Source organism: Monodon monoceros, unplaced genomic scaffold (genome assembly GCF_005190385.1).
Source record: "Monodon monoceros isolate NGI ecotype Baffin Bay Population unplaced genomic scaffold, NGI_Narwhal_1 Super_Scaffold_16, whole genome shotgun sequence".
Lineage (NCBI taxonomy): Eukaryota > Metazoa > Chordata > Mammalia > Artiodactyla > Monodontidae > Monodon > Monodon monoceros.
In genome coordinates, this window is record NW_021703772.1 from 94,290,698 (window position 1) to 94,307,635 (window position 16,938).

Below are 16,938 nucleotides of genomic sequence, written 5' to 3' on the forward strand. Positions count from 1 at the left end.
GAAGGCCCGACACGGATGGGCTTGGGGGCAGGTGAACCTCGTTTTCCCGGGATGGGCGGTGAGGATGGCAGCCCAGGCAGGAGACCCTCCATAGTCTCTGAAGCCTGTGCGACTCCAGAGGAGAAAGATGCCAAATTAGGGCGCTGATGGCTTTTCTACCCAAGCGCGGCCGCAGGCTTCTAGGACGGTAAAGGAGTGGGGTCCGGGGTCGGGGGCGGTCTCCTCTGGTCACCATCCCGCGGCACGAGTGGGGCAGGTCTCCTGTCACACCCTCAGCAGGCCCTGCCCTGGCCGCCTGCTAGTCACGGCTCTCCCAGTCGTCCTCCCACACCGCCGAGCCTCCGGGTATCAGGCCTGGCCGCATCCCTCCCTTCCCACCGGCCTCGGAGCGCCGGTTCCGGCGCCCGTGCCTCGGGGCGGGTCCCTGCCGCACGCACCTGCCCCCGGGGGCGGAGCGCGGCGCCGACTACTGGGCTCCAGGCTCTGCCACCCGCCACGCGAGCCGCGCCGCGCCCGCCCCCCCCGCCCCCTGCCACCGCCGCACCTCCATTCCGCGGCGCCCGCCCTCCCTCTCCGCGCGGTCGGTGCGTCCCTCCGCCTGTTTCCAGCCGCTGCGCCTCGCACTTCTGACTCAAGTACCCGCCGCGCTCGTCGTCGCCGCCCCGCGCCATGGAGCCGGCCGCGGGCAGCGAGCGCCGCAGGCCCCCGGGCCCTGCCGTCCCGCCACCGCCCCGGGTCCACGCGCCCTTGGCCGCCGCCCCCGGCCCGGGCCCATTGAGCTCCCCCGCGCACGAGCCGCCGCAGCCCGAGGAGGAGCGGCAGCTGCGGATCAGCGAGAGCGGCCAGTTCAGCGACGGGCTGGAGGATCGAGGTGAGCGCGCGCCGCACCGGGTCCCTTCCCCCGGCCCGGCCCCTTCCTCCCGCCGGGCGGGCGCGTTGAGGAGCCGCTGCTCCAGGCCCGCCTCTCCCCGCTGGCGGGTGGGGCCGGACGCGGGGCTCGGCTCCTTGGCGCGCGCGGGGGCGCGGAGCCGGGACTTCCCGCGAAGGCGCGGAGAGCAGAGGGCGGCAGCCCCACCTCCCTCGGCCGGCGCCGCCCGGGCCGCGGAGCCTTCGCCGTAACCCGCAAACCGTGCTGCCTTCTGGGCGACCCCGCCGGGGCCCGCGTCCTCCTCTCGGCCAGCCCTGGTCCCTCCGGCGCCCACTGGAAAAGTTTGCGGGAGGCGTGTGCGTGTGTCTGTGTGTGTGTGGGATTTTTTTTTTTTTTTTCCTTTTCTTTCGGAGCCGAGCGCTCCCGGGGACTGCGGGTCCTGCTCAGTTGGGAGGGTCCTGAGCTCTGTGCATCCTCCTTCCCCAGCCCCCTGCGGCCCCCGCCGGCTCCCCGGGAGAACTTCCCTCTGCGGATTTAGCCTCGAGGAGTCCCTCAGCGACCGCCCCGGCGAACGAGAGTCGGGTGACTCCCGACTCTCATTTACAGGGGACCCAGTTTACCGTGGGTCACTGCCCCGCTGTCTGCCGGTGGGGGGAGAGGCCTGGGACACTTGGATTTGGGCCACCAATCCTGGATGGATGCCACTGGAACGTGATGGTTCCCGGAGCGCCCATCCCTAGCCCCTTCAGAATCCTTCCCAAGACACTGGCCTGGAAGCCCGCAAACGTCCCTTTCTGGGGAGGCCAAACCCGACCCTCTGACCGACAGCTGATGCCCCCTTTGAGTTGCCTGTAAGAAATGGGAGAGTACCCTGTTCATTCCCGTGTCTCTCTACATTCCTCTTTTTCTCCCTCTCTCGTTTCCTTTTGCCTCAGAGGGAGCCCTCTTCATAGCCACGTCTATACCTTCTCTGCTTCTTGCTGAATCGAAATCCAAATCGGCCCCCTCAGAAAGACTCGGTGGCTTTCCTAAACCCGGTTAGTGGCCGAAACGGGATTCTGACAGCCGGCCCTTAACGGGGAGCCGGCTCGTCGCCACTTCCACCCCCTGTTCTTGGAAGCCTTATTTTGTTGGCTGCGGCGGATTTGTATATTTCAGTCTTAGCAGGTTTCTGTCCTATTCTTAGTATCTCCTGTACATTTTTATTCCGGTTTAGTGTTCGGATGCACGATCTCTTTCGTCTTAGAAATTTTAAACTGTAGCATGTGAAGCATGCAAACGGCAATTCCCAGAGAATCGGCAGGGATGCCCGGGTGAGAACTGGAGCCCCTCCAGGTGCAACGAGTTCCGCGCCTATGTTGCAGTTTCTCCTCCTGTTCTCACCTAACTCGACTATCATTTTCGAGCTGATGATGGGTGACATCACAAGCACCCAGCAAAACCTGTTATTTTTAGTGTAGGTCGTGTTAATTACCTTTCCCACTATAGTGTTGTAGGATTTTAAAATTTTTGCATTGAAGAAAGACCGAACTCTGGGCTGGGCTTATTTTTGTAGCATTGCAGGTCATCTGTAAAAGCTGGCCTGTTTCTCCCCACCTCACAAAATGATAGGAGGGAAAAAAGTGCTAGGGCCAGTTAATATTTAGTGTCATTTTGTAGCTCATGCTCAAGTGTAAAAAGCCCTTCTGAATTTATTCTTAAGGTTATTTTTCACTGGTCAACTGAATTTCATTTTCCATTATGTTATAGCATGAAAGCATTCACTGTTCATAAACTGTCACTGTGTGAAAGCGCTGCATGTCACACACTGCCTCTCTGTTAAGATGAACCCTGTCCCCCAAAGAACCCGGCGCCATGTGGCGTTGAAAGCTGAAAGTCAGTGTGACATTCTTCTGTTTGACCCATTCCTGACAGCAAAGAGTTAATGCTGAATGAGTCATTTTTATTAAATAAATCAGAAGCTTACCTAGGGAGGTTTCTTATAATATTTTGTGTTTGTGTTATTTTTTATGAACGGGGCTGCATCTTTCCAATATCGATGTTTTGTATCCCTTGGGAACTGTTCCATTGCTGCTACCTTTTTCCTAATGGTGAGAGGATTTGGGGAGGAGGAAGCCTCAGCGGTTGCTTGATGTGTATCTCTACATCACGTCTGGCTTGCTTTCTTCGAGGCCTAAATACCTACCAATGGGTATGTGTGTTTGTGGTGGGTGGGCACCTGGATTTGTACCTATACTTGGCCTTCTCTCTTGCCCTAAATTCCTTCTGAGCTATCAGGACCCTGTGACAGGCTCCATTTAACTTTGATCAAAGGCTTGCTTTATACACATCTAGTGTTTGGAGACTTGAGAGGTACTTTTTCCTTAGAAGTGATGTGGGCTGGTTCCCAGAACCCTAATGAGCTCATATTGTCAGCCAAATGACACTGCAGTTACTGAGCCTTGTAGTTCAGGGAGCAAGAGGTTTGTGGTCCATAGACCTTTAGGGACTAAAACAAAACATAGGCCAAGTTTGTCTTACGCATTTCCACGCCCTACCTTTTAATACCCACTCTTCTCCTCACGGGTGTTTTCCCATCATTCTGCCCCAAGCCTTAGGGCCCTAGAGTGTTACATGCTTCAGCATTTCCTACTACCTTCCCATCTAATGAATATACCCCTTCCTTCAGAGAATCCAAGCGGGACTAACTGATAGGAGAAAGCAATTGGAACTAATTCATACTAGCATGGAAATGACTGATGGCTTCAATCTCCCTGCATATATTTGCATCTCCTCCCCCCCCAAATAAGGTATCAGTCCTTCATTAATACAACCCTTATGCTTACTCTTGCCAGGCCCAAATTACAAATAGGTGAAATTCAAGTGAGATTAAAAATTTGAATGTGGAGGCCAGCTATGGGTAGGAAGGATCCAGCCCTGTGTGCCAATCTGAGGCCTGCCTTGGCTTCTGTAGGCTGTGCTGCTTTTCTTCTACCTTTGACACACAGCTTCCTGAAAGCTTCAGGAATTCTCAGTGCATCTCTGTGTCTTGCACGTGTGTGTGCAGCTAACACGGGGCGGAGGTAGTGGCACCTGTGTGCAGACCTTTCATTTATGAGCTGGGTCCTCATAGGTCATTATACCCCACTTTCTTTGAGGAGTGGGAAGTTTTCCATTCTTGGTATTAGCTCTGTTTTTCGGAAGGAAAACTAGCAGGAAACAGAAGGTTGGATAGAAATGGGAAAGTTCTTCTCTCCTTGGACAGTCTTCCAATTTACTCCAGCGTTTAAAGTTTGAAGCATCTCATGGGGAAGCACATACAGGATCAGATCTGTGGAAGAACTACCAGTCCTGCTGATCAGAGGATTCACCTGCCACCTTGGCAGGGCAGTGCAGCCCAGGTGAGCTGGCATCCCAGACTCCCTCCAAGGGGAGTGCTGGCCCACTCTGGGGTGAGACACATGATTTGTCTGTGCGGTCAGCTCCAGTCATATTGATGGAAACAGCTGGCTTTGGTAGGGAAAATAAATGTCATGTGTTGGAATTGAAAACCCAGATCCTTGTTGTTTCTCTTAGAAAATTAAATCTACTTCTAGAAGAAACCTCTCAAGATGGTTGCTGTCAAAGTACCCAGCAAATGAACTGCTTATTTGAGTCAGTACTTAAATGTTACAGCTTCACTTCTCTTGAAAATCAATTGGCCAGGATGAAAGAAAGATTTCCATATCATTTGGGCAAAGGGAAATAAATTATCGGGAGTCACTGGGACCTGCTTATTCTAGGTTGTGGCTTTAACTGGAGTCAAGGGTGATCACAGTTGAAAATTAGAATGGGGTGTTTTTCAGCAGCTAGGGAAGCAGACAAAGGGACAGTTTCAAATCACTTGTACCTAGGGCACAATTTGATAAGAGGGAAGGTCTTCCTTTTTTCTGTCCAAGTGCATTTTTAAAGGAAGGTCTGGGGAGATTTTTACAGTGAGGTGATGGAGATGGAGTTTATTACCTACCTTTTGCAAATTCATCTACCTTTTGCTTGTAAATAAGTCTACAGGTTTCAATGATTAAAAAATCTGTGGGGCCTTCCCTGGTGGTGCAATGGTTGAGAATCCGCCTGCCAATGCAGGGGACACGGGTTCAAGCCCTGGTCCGGGAAGATCCCACGTGCCGCGGAGCAACTAAGCCCGTGCGCCACAACTACTGAGCCTGCGCTCTAGAGCCTGTGAGCCACAACTACTGAGCCCACATGCCACAACTACTGAAGCCCGTGCGCCTAGAGCCCATGCTCCACAAGAGAAGCCACTGCAATGAGAAGCCTGCGCACCACGAAGAAGAGTGGGCCCTGCTCACCACAACTAGAGAAAGCCCACGCGCAGCAACGAAGACCCAACACAGCCAGAAATAAAATAAAAAATAAAATAAGTTTATTAAAAAAAAATCTGTGGCTGTACACTGGACTCAGTAAGCAGGCTTCTCCACATTTCCTGTTTATTTAGGCCCTCTTCAGGGTGCTTAAATCTGGGTAGTTAATGGAATTGGGAAGTTTTAACAGGGTCCTTGTTATAATTTTTGAGCAGGATGCAGTTTTTGGCAACCAGAGGCTTAATGTGGTACCCAGTCAGTCTAACGGAAAGATGCCTTTTCCACAATGCTTAGGTGTGATTTGTTGCACACTGTGCCTTATTTTACAGGTGGGTGCTTAATCTCTGACTACCAATTCCTTCATCATTTGGAGCTGTTGTGATGAGGCTGCTCCACCTCTGAAAGGTATATTATGGGTTGTTTGGCCAGAGATGTTGTCCTGTTTATGTAGAATGCCGGGCTGAGAGTTTGGTTCTTCATGCAGCTAAGAGATGCCGTATATGATCTCTTTACAAAGGAGAAGAAAAAGTATAAATCAAGATCGTGCTGAAGATGTTTTAGTCTTCAACCCATGGCTGCTGAAGCTTGGGCATTGCCTCAGAGTCGTCCTGAATTTCTGTTACTGTTGAGGACTCTCAATGTTGAAAGCATAGGAGACGAAATCAAACCTCTCTTACACGTGACCCACCTGGGGAGCGACCTCCAGTTTTAGCAGGTTTACCCCGCTGCAATAGTGTGAGAATTTTTTGACATTTGACTGATACACAGGAATAGATACTATAGAGCAGAAAGAGAGGGAAGAAAACGTGGCATGTCATTTAGGCCTGGTGGCTGTTGGTTGTGGTTAAAGAGAAATGGCCCTCCTTCTGTTAACTGTTGAGGGGAGGCGTGGGGGCATTTGTATTCCACAACCCCAAAACCCGGTCCGCCAGTTAGGGCCATGCTGATGGAGCAATGCAAATCAGTGCCACGCCGAGGAGCCCAAATGCCCAACCAGATGTGGGCTACTTGTGCTCTTTTTCTAATGAAAAAGTCTTGTTAGAAGGAGCAGCACCTATGTGAGCCAGTGAGCCACAGGGGCGGGGGGATGGCTGGGGTCATATGTCAGGTCAGGGGGTGGTAGGGTACTTGAGAAAGAAGACAGCTGCCATTACCCTTGGGAACACGAGTCAAATATTGCCAGAGCCCGAGATCTTTCAAGAGAGGCCAGAAAGCTTGATTTCCATGCGACCCTCCTAAATGTTAAAACACCTCTTGGATAACTGAATCACTTTGCCGTACACCTGAAACTAACACAGTGTTGTAAATCAACTATATTTCAATGGAAAAACCCCACATCTCGGCGCGCGGGCTGTCAGTTTGCAATCCTTGGCTAAGAAAGAATAGCTCTAGTTGTGGGTTTCTTAATAAGGAAATGCCTAACTTCCTTTTCTCCTTGTTTTTGTCAGGCTTACTAGAAAGCAGCACTCGGCTAAAACCCCACGAAGCCCAGAACTACAGAAAGAAGGCGTTGTGGGTCTCCTGGTTCTCCATTATTGTCACACTGGCCCTGGCGGTGGCTGCCTTTAGTGAGTATCCGGCGTCTTGCTGAGCGATGTATGTGCCGGTGTTGCCTGTTTTATTCTCTGACTCCTATGGGATGTGCTTTTGCTTTTAGCCGACTGTCATTGATGAGTAAATTGTTTTCAATGGTTGCATAGTCAGGTTGCTTATAAATCAGCAAAATGGCTTCTCTCCTCTGCAGAGGCAAGAGGTGGTGAAGAAGAAGAAATAGAGAACGTGGCTGGGGGCTTTGGCTCTCATCAGTATGCGGGTTTGTGGCAGTACTTTCTGGCTGCCAGCTGAATAGTGAAAATATTCCCTTGGTGGATGCCTTCAGCCTGGGCTGGCGAGTGACAAATGTACGTCCTTGAGATTCGTATTTTGAGCCTCATGCCACCAGATGAGTGCAATCTCTCCCCCGATTATATCTGCGTAAGGTTTAGAATAAAATCATCCGTACGTTTTAATGAAAGGAGAATGGGAGGGTCCTCTCTCAAGTTTTCAGTGGCCACGGAAACAAAAATATTTATTATAATCAAGAGGAACGAAGACAACTGAACACTTTCTGCCCATGGATGATCCTGTTTCCATGTTAGAAAGCCCCATGACATGCGTTTTCTCTGCTAACATTTGCAGCCTATAGAGATGTGTGTGTGGTGTTTATTCTTATTACATCGTGTGGTGATTCACAAGCTTAAGCAGTGACATTCAGCTTCAGCTCAACCTTGCTGGAAACCACAGTGCTTTTTATTTATTTCTTTAATGTTAGGGAAAAGAATGTATTTTGTGCGTTTCGTGATTAATTTATGACTTTAACAGAAAGATCTATATTCTAAGTGATGAGTATCGTACGAGGTGTCTCATGTGACACACCACAGAGCAGGAGAAGAAAGGGCTGTGTCCGCCGGAAGATGCTGCCCTGTGTGTGTTTGAAATTCCATTCTGCACAGTTAGAGCTGCTGCTGGAAGTTGCTGTTGGCTCCCAAGAGGGAATATTAGAATTTGACCGAGTGCTCCCTGCAAAACTCAGCATATATTCCTGGAAGCAATTTATATTGGCAACACTGTAGTACCATGTCTTGGCTTTTTGTTTTGTTTTTTAGTTTTATTTTTCTGATTCCTGTTTTGTTTTTTTTTTAAAGGGAGGTTGCAGTTTTAATTTATTTATTTATTATTTATTTATGGCTGTGTTGGGTCTTCGTTTCTGTGCGTGGGCTTTCTCTAGTTGTGGCAAGCGGGGGCCACTCTTCATCGCGGTGCGCGGGCCTCTCACTATCGTGGTCTCTCCCGTTGCGGAGCACAGGCTCCAGATGTGCAGGCTCAGTAATTGTGGCTCACGGGCCCAGTTGCTCCGCGGCACGTGGGATCTTCCCAGACCAGGGCTCGAACCTGTGTCCCCCGCATTGGCAGGCAGATTCTCAACCACTACACCACCAGGGAAGCCCTGTTTTTTGTTTTCTTAAAGCCACACATTTAGCAGCCAAGAATAATGCATTTCAGGGTAGAAACATTTACCAGTGAGCCAGAAATCTGATCAAGAAGAATTCTGGGAAGGGTAAGCTGGGATGAAGTGAGAGAGTGGCATGGACATATATACACTACCAAACGTAAAATAGATAGCTAGTGGGAAGCAGCCGCATAGCACAGGGAGATCAGCTCGGTGCTTTGTGACCACCTAGAGGGGTGGGATAGGGAGGGTGGGAGGGAGGGAGATGCAAGAGGGAAGAGATATGGGAACATATGTATATGTATAACTGATTCACTTTGTTATAAAGCAGAAACTAACACAACATTATAAAGCAATTACACTCCAATAAAGATGTTAAAAAAAAAGAGGAATTCTGATTCCTGAAAATAGCTCTTCCTCCTCCTTGTTTTTTTTTTTTTAATGCTGAATCAAGAATAACGAGCCCAGTTGATGTCCCTGGAGCCCCACTGATGTCCCTGCAGCATAATTTGGTCACGGTGGCTGGTGGTGGGGTCCGAATCTGACACCATAATTTACATATGGAAAGAAAGAGGAATGCCAGGAAGGGAGAGGTGATTTACAAACAGAATAATAGTTACTCAGATGCACGGCTGTGTGCCTGATAGAGATGTTAACGACTCTATAACGTGGGTGTTTGAATGAGGACCTGAATGTGAAGAAATGCTGAGCAAGTCTTTCCTTTGGGAGAAGAATCCTACATTTGATGTCTTTAATCTCAGAATAAGAACAAATTTGGAGGAAATTTTGGTTTCCCATATTATGCCTGATCAGTTGAGTTATCATAAAAACGTTGTTCCATTTCTTATAATAGGAAAAGACTGTTGCATAATGCATATGGAATTCGAATATTGCTTTGTGAGAAGCGTTCTGTTTCTTTTCAGAACGGTCTTACCACTTTTTTATGGCAAGCAAACAATTTAACTCCTGTAAGTTCTTGCCTATAAAATGTTGGCATTGACATATACATGATATGATCTTTGTTACTTTCTATGGCACATTCAATTTGTTCCCAAGTTGCTTTCAACTTGTTCTGGTCCAGTAAAACCAAAACATGTAGAGGATAAACGATATTTTTCCCCGCTTTAACTACAGAGTAGCTTCAGTGTATGTGCACCTGTGTTGCGTATTTTAGACCCTTGAGGTGGCCTGTGGCTGTGTTGTTAGTGCTGCTGGTTTTACTCTTTAGTTTCCTAAGTTTATTTTGTAATATGAAATATTAAAAAAAAATTTAAGGCATCATTTACATGTTGACAGGCCTTCGCTCAATCCTTTTCATCGTTTTGAAGGGAGAGAAAATCAGTAGAGATTAAGCAATATAAACTGACTTTTGAAGTTGTGTAAATTAGTATTTCAAGGAAAATGGTACGTTTCAGAAAGTGCAGTGAAAGTATTTTTTAAAAAGTGTCAGAAGGAGCCCCCAGTCTTATTCTCCAAGGAGGTGGTTGACAGAGAGATGGGATAAAATGGAATATGGTCTGGCTTGGCAAACCCCCGTTTTATCCTGTGAAATGGTCAGGTTGAACCAGTTAGCGTTTTAAAGAGAATTGCTATAGAATGCAGTGCTTTGAGATGGCAGAGAAGTGTTCGGAGTGTGTGTGTGTGTGTGTGTGTGTTGCCAGGGGGTGACAATCATGGTGAAGAGTAGAAGACTGTGTTTATTGTCATGCCTTCTTGCCACTACTGGATGGTAAACTCTTTGGGGGCAGGATGAACATCTTTACATGGAATCAGTACTCAAGACTGTTGAATGAATGAACTGAGAGAAATCTTAAAAAGTGTTTTTTCAGTTAAGTGGAAGGAAAAGATTTCTTAGAAATAAATTTCATCTAAACATTTGTTTAGATACCAGGCTTAGGTCTCATTTATCTTATGAACAATTGAACTCTTGTCGAGACAGCTGGAAAATCCGACAGCCATTCTCTGGCTAAGGGCCTTGTCTTGGAGCTGTATCTGCAGGTTCAGTTAGGAAACCCATCTTTATCTCCCCACCTGCCTTTTCCTCTTTACTCGTAGATGCTGATTTTTAGCTGAGCATCCTCTGGAGAAAGGCTGTTGTCTCTTTTGTGTTTGGAAATGAGGCTGCTGGATATATATGTTAGGGGGGCACTTTTTCTCAGGGCTGGGAAGATTTGTATTTTTACATAGTGTGTACATTGCAAATAAAGACTGTTACCCTTTACTTCCTATATGCTTCCAAGTAATCAGGTATGCCATGTTTTCCCAAATTAGTACTTTCCAAAAGACCATTAGATGAAACTAGCTTTGGTCAGCATTACTGAGTGATCTGTGACAAATCACTTACATATGTAACTACAGTTGACATTCATATGTCTGGTGTAGTTTGAAAAATTAGGTGAATTTTCAGAGTTTGTGACTTGAAAGTATTTTGAGAGGAATATGTGCTTTGAAAGGGAAATGAACTATTTTTGACAATACTTGGTAATGTAGTGATTCTTTGGACCTGCTCAAATGCTGATATAAAACCAGATGGTAATACATCTTGAATATTTCAGAGAGAGCTCTAGCTTGGCTTTAAAATTACTTCTGTTTATAATCGGTAGGCAGCATGGAAAATGGCAATCCTGTTATGAACAAACCTTAAAAAAAATCTGTTTTAATAATGAGGCTAGAAAGAGAACAGAAGTTCTGTTTCAAAATTCAGAGTTTTGACATCATTGATGTCTTTGTTAGAATGATTTAGGAAAATGCATTCTAACTCTTTCTGAGCTTTGAATGAGTGCAAGTTAATTTTTAGGCACTCAATACATGTTCTGTGAGAAATGAAGATATATTTGAAACATTCTCAGGGGAAAACTTTTCCTAAGATACACAGTTCTACTTAAAAAAAAAAAAAAAGTACTCCAAACCAAGATCTTCTCAGAAAAAAGCTCACTCAAAAATTTTGTCAATCAGTAGATTTAAGAATTAGAAAATTTTCTGGGGCTTCCCTGGTGGCGCAGTGGTTGAGAGTCCGCCTGCCGATGCAGGGGACACGGGTTCATGCCCCGGTCTGGGAGATCCCACATGCCGCAGAGCGGCTGGGCCCGTGAGCCATGGCCGCTGAGCCTGCGCATCCGGAGCCTGTGCTCCGCAACGGGAGAGGCCACAGCAGTGAGAAGCCCACGTACCGCAACCAAAAAAAAAAAAAAAAAAGAATTAGAAAATTTTCTGAAAGGAGTGATTTTATATTTGGGAGTTTTAAAGTAATATATCTGGTTTTCATATAAACTGTTGACCCTTAAAAATGGTAGAATAAGTGTACTTATTCTTTTTATTTGTGAGTCCAAGAGTTGAAAATAAGTGAAATGAAATGACAGATTCTTCTATAAACTCAGCAAAATATGTCTGGGAACTTTTTTAGGTATCTCTCAAGTGACACATTTGTGAGGTGGGAAAGAAGACAGAAGATCCTCCAGTGGCTTTCTGGTGCCCTGAGAGTAACGTCTAAATAGTTACAGTGGTGGGACTTCCCTGGCGCTCCAGTGGTTAAGACTCTGCTTCCAGTGCAGGAGGACAGTCGGGGAGGAACTAAGATCCCGTATGACCCGCGGTGTGGCCAAAAAAAATTTTACAGTGGCCTAAAACGTGCGTCCTGATCTGACCCTTGCCCCACTTTCTCAGACACCCCAACTTCTCCTCAGGATGCAAGTGGGCATCTTTCAGCAAAGTTCATCTTCCCATGGATCTCCAGGTGGCTGAATCCTGAGAGGGCCCTCCCCAGCCACCAGGACTCATCCCCCAGAGTAGTTTTACCCATCACACGGTGTTATTTTCCTCATCCCAGTTTTCCCCTTTGTGTCCCCTACGCCATTGGATGATGACACCTGTGAGGGCCTCTCCTCTCCTGCCTGTGTCCTTAAGACTCAGCCCCTGAACTGTTTCCCTGAACCAAAGACTTCAACACTCGGTTTCTATTCTGTTCATAGAATGATCCTTCGTGTTGTTTGCTGTTCTTTTTTATTCCTATCGATAAAAGAAGTATGTGCACATTATAAAAATTCATGAGGCCAAAGGTACACGGTGCCAGTCTCTTTTCCATCCTAAGCTCTCTCCCTGTTACTGCTCCTCCCGGACGATGTTTGTTGCCCGTGTCTTGTATTTTCTTCTAGACATTCTCTGGGCACGGGAAGCCCAGATGTGGTGCCGTGCACGCTTCCCGTTGGTACTTAGGTTAGATACGGCGTCTTATTCTTGCTGGTCTTCTAAAGAGCCCGGCCTCTTCCCAAGCTGCTGTTTCCCTAGTGTAGTGTGAGGTCGATTCGAGGTGGAGAGTTTTCCGGAACAACTTCCCAACCACGGCCTGCCTGGGCTGCTGAGCCGGGTGACACGGTGGGGGCAGGATGTGGGCAGGAAGCTTGTGAGCCACATCCTGGCCGTGCTGAGTGGGATAACTTGCTACCCGGGAGCGTGCCGGGCGAATGATAACCGGGAATGCTGATTCTGAGAGGTGGAAACCGGGAGGGAGGAACAGGCTGAAACACAGTTTGGGCGCCTCATCCTGACAACACGCCCTGCCTCTGGGTTCCTCCTTCATATCCTCGAGGTCCTGTCCTCATAGGTTGCTGCCTGGTCCCCTCCCCCATATGCTGGCTCAGTGATGCCTCACGGACACGGAGTAGTGTTTTCGTCCCACCCCTTTGCTTACCTAGAGGCTCCTCCTGACCTTGGTCCCGCCTTCCTGGCTGTGCTCGGCTCCTCCCATCTCCCGACATGCCAGCCCACAAGCACCCCCGTGTAGTTCCCCAAATGCTGCGTCCAGCCCTGCACTCTCATACCCATGCACCTGCTCTGCCCTTGGCCTCAGATGCCCTTTGTTCCTGACTCCCCGCTTTGTTTTCTTGCTAAATTGTACTTATCCCCCAAAACTGAGATGAAAGATCCCCTCTTGCAGGAAGCATTCCCTGACCCTCCGGGCTGTCTGAAATGCCCCTTTTGCCCATAGCCGCGTGGGCACCCAGCAGTCAGGAACGTGACACACAATCATTGTCGCTCTGTGCACTGATACACCCTCCTCACAGGCAGGGCGCCGTCTTCTCCAGTCTGCTTTCTCAGCCCCTAACACAGTTGGCGCTCAGATATTGGTTGGACTGGAGTAGTTTTTGACATCTTCCTGCTGAGGCCACCGTGGCTGCAGCAGGTTGAGGATGTACATTTGCAGGTAAAGAGCTCCGAAAAAGGCACGGCAGCGTTTTCAAGTGAATGGAAACAAGGGGGAAAGCCGTCTTCAGCTTTGTGGGGAAGGGGGAAGGGGCTTGCAGGCCCCTTCCCTCCCCCTCCCCCTCATTCCACTCTCCCGCCCTCCCCTCTCCCTGTGCCTCCTCTTGGACCGAAGGATCCAGGGTTCTTTTGACCGTGATTCGCTTGTGGCTGTTAGGAGAGCGCATCTTCCTGAGTCTCCACGCTAACCGTGAGCTGATGTTTCCAGCCACAGTGGAGGAGGGGTCTTAGCAGCTAGCTTGCTTGTTCGGCCTTCCTTCCCCCTGCATTCTGCACATAGCCTTTAATTAAAAGTGTGGCCAGGGTGCATTTGCATGGGGGTGTCTTTGTCACACAGCGGTGGCAATGACTCAGGGGAGCTGGGCAGTGAGCCCCGGCTGGACTCATCTCATTAGGCTCGCCGGGTCCTTGCCCCTCCTTGCTGGCGCCTGGGCTCTGCTAGGAAACGGGCCAGAGCCCTGTGGGAAATTCCTGAGGGCTTTTCCTACTGCCTCTCAGTCTCTTTCTAGGCATATTTGTTAGCGGGTTGGACAAGAAGGGGTTTTCTGGTCTGCTCGTACTCCAGGGCTGTGATTTGGTCCTCTGGGAATTGCGTCTTGAAGATGAATGTCTGCAAACTTCTTTACAGGAGGTTATTTCCTCGTGTCCCATCCTGAGGGCTGAAGATGATGCCAGAGTTTGGGAGATAACCCTCCTTACCCCAGTAAAGGGACCTGTTCCTCACTCTCTGCCAACTCTCCCATGCCTATCAGCTCATCCTTCCTTCCAGCTGGTGGATGTGTTCCTCCAGTCCTTAGCGAATTTCTGTTGCCTGTCTGCTCTGCTAGGTACGACAGAGAACGTTAGGAAGTGGGACATGGACCCAGAGACTGTCCTACAGAGTGAAGTAAGTCAGAAAGAGAAAAACAAATATCATATATTAAGACATATATGTGGAACCTAGAAAAATGGTACAGATGAACCGGTTTGCAAGGCAGAAATAGAGACACAGATGTAGAGAACAAACATATGGACACCGAGGGGGGAAGGCAGGGGGGAGGAGTGGGGATGGTGGGATGAACTGGGAGATTGGGATTGACATGTATACACTAATATGTATAAAACAGATAACTAGTAAGAACCTGCTGTATAAAAAAAAATTACATTAAAAAAAAAAAAGGAAGTGGGACAGTCTCTTGGTCCCCTTGAAGAGCTCCAGCCTAATGGGAAAGGGAACTCCGCAGATTTCAGAGCAAATAGTGGGGACTAGAGGACTTTTACCTTCAATGAAAGGATGGACTAGAATAAACCCACTCACCAGCCTAGGAAGACAGTAAGGAAGCTTATCTGATTCAGCTTAGCTTGGTGAGGGCTGGGGAGTGTTCCACTCGAATTCATAACCACAGGACTCACCTTGTGCAAGTTTGTGTTTGGAATTTTCCTAGGTTGATTTCCTAAGAAATAGATCCTGAGACTCTGAGATTTACTGCAAGAGGTGTATTGGGAGTAGAGGCTGGGAGAGGCTGTAAGGAATAATACCTGAAAGGGAGCAAGGGAATCAAGATTGGGCAGAGGGAGAAGTTGAACTTTGATGCTGTTACCTCAGAGACTTGTCCCACAGGGACTTAGAAGCTGGAATGGCCCTTCAGAATTTTCTAATTGAAGCAAGGTTGTCAGAGCAGTCATTGGTGTGAGCTGCCCCACGGAAAAGTGTAACCTTGGCAGAGGCAGCTTCCTTCAGTTGAGGCTGGTTCCAGGAGAGGGATGTAACTGTGAGCCGTCAGCAGCCCTCATTCCTGGTGGCTTGAGGAATGAATGCTCAGGTCCCGAGGGAGGATATACCATGGCATCCGCTTTAGGAGTTTATCCTGCCCGAGTAGCCTAGGAACCCTCAAGCTGAGATATTAACAGAGGCGTGGCTCTAGGTCAGAAATATCCCTGGAGTGCCTGAAAGAAGCAAATGTAGAACCTCAGGTAAGTCCCAGCAGCATCCCATGGATGACGCTCCACCAAAGATGAGCTCATAATCCAACAATAGGAAGCTCCTGAGAAAGGATCCACCATGACTAAGTCAGACAGCATGTGATTAGAACTCCCAGTTCCAGAGAAGAGAATTACCTGACAAAATCTTTAAAATGCATATATGTAATGAGTAGACAATCAAAACGGAATCAAACACACGAAAGGAAAAGACACTGCAAAGACCAAATGGAAAATAACCAAAGAAATATATATTTTTGTTGTTTTTATGGAGGCCATAACATGGATGTAGTTTTTAAAAATTTAAGAACTATAACAGCCCCCACTCTCTCTCCTCTCTGTTTCCTCCTTGTCCGCATCCTGGCAGTGACTTTGCCTTTCTAGTTAGTTGATCCTTGCATTTACTTATATCTGTATAAGTAACAGGCTTCTAATGCCAGCTCTTGAATTTTTGTCACTTAGGCATTATTTGTTGACTTCCCACCATGGAAGAAGATAATTTAGCCTTTACCTCCTCCTGGTCCCACACAAACATGCCGACTTCTCGAATTTCCATCCTTGCATAATAGTTATGCTTTGCATTATTATGACTACATAATTCTTGCTCACTGAGCTATAGGGTGAAGAACGATTACTTCTCTCCTGCACCATTTTTCATTTTCTCTTGGTTTTAATATCTGTTTTGTTTAGTCCTATGTTTACTTTTCTCTGCATCTATTTCTTATTAAACTCTAATTCAGCATTTTTATTCCAACCTCAACTTCTCTGTAATATTTTCAGATGCACTGATAATTCTGTCAGTTTCATCTTGAAGAAATCTCTCTTGGAGCTGTTTGACATCCTCTAATCTGTTTGGTTGCCCTTTTTATTAGGTGCCCAGCCGCATCCTAGGATCATCCTTCACAAGGGATTTGGGCATTCCCTGTATTTTTCTCCTCTGCTGAGTTCCCCGTTTCCTGGATACCACGTTTTTCTCTGATTGACACCCTTATCTTCTTTTAGCTCTTCTATCTAGGAAGGGGCACAAGGGAAGGGAAGCTTTCAAGCCTGAAATGTCATTAATATATCCTGACACTTGACTGATGCCTTAATAGAAAATTCTCAGTAGGAAATAATGTTCCTTAAGAGTCTTGAAGTTCTTATTTGTAGGGTTACTATTTAAGTTCTAAACCTTTCTAAATCTTAATCCTTTATATGAGACTTGCTGCAGTAGGGTCTTTTTCATGAATGTATGCCCTTCCTTTCTATTTTTTTTTTATTTGCCATTTATCTTTTTCTGTCTTTCTGCTCTACATTGTGGGAAATTTCCTCCACTTTATACTCCTACGTTTCTATTGAGCTTTTCGTTCCTACTGTCAAGTTTATTTTTAATTGTCTGAGTGTGCCTTTTAAATAATCATCCAACTCTTGTTTTGTTGATCTTTTCCATAGATCTTTTCTTATCTTACTGAGCAAATGTTAATGATAGTTAAAAAAAATCTTTTTCCGGTTCTTGTGTTGTCTTCCTCCAAGGTGCTGTTTTTTTC

At 47.4% G+C, this 16,938-nt stretch overlaps 1 protein-coding gene across 1 annotated transcript in view; it reads left to right on the plus strand.

Annotated features, from left to right (window-relative positions):
• The first annotated feature begins 583 nt into the window (after positions 1–583).
• Positions 584–16,938, plus strand: part of TMEM163 (transmembrane protein 163) — a 249,288-nt gene continuing 232,933 nt past the window's right edge. The window contains exons 1-2 of the mRNA XM_029226055.1: positions 584–871; positions 6,654–6,773. Of these exons, the coding sequence (XP_029081888.1) occupies positions 670–871; positions 6,654–6,773 (322 nt within the window). The 5' untranslated portion in view covers positions 584–669. The remainder of the gene's footprint in view (positions 872–6,653; positions 6,774–16,938) is intronic.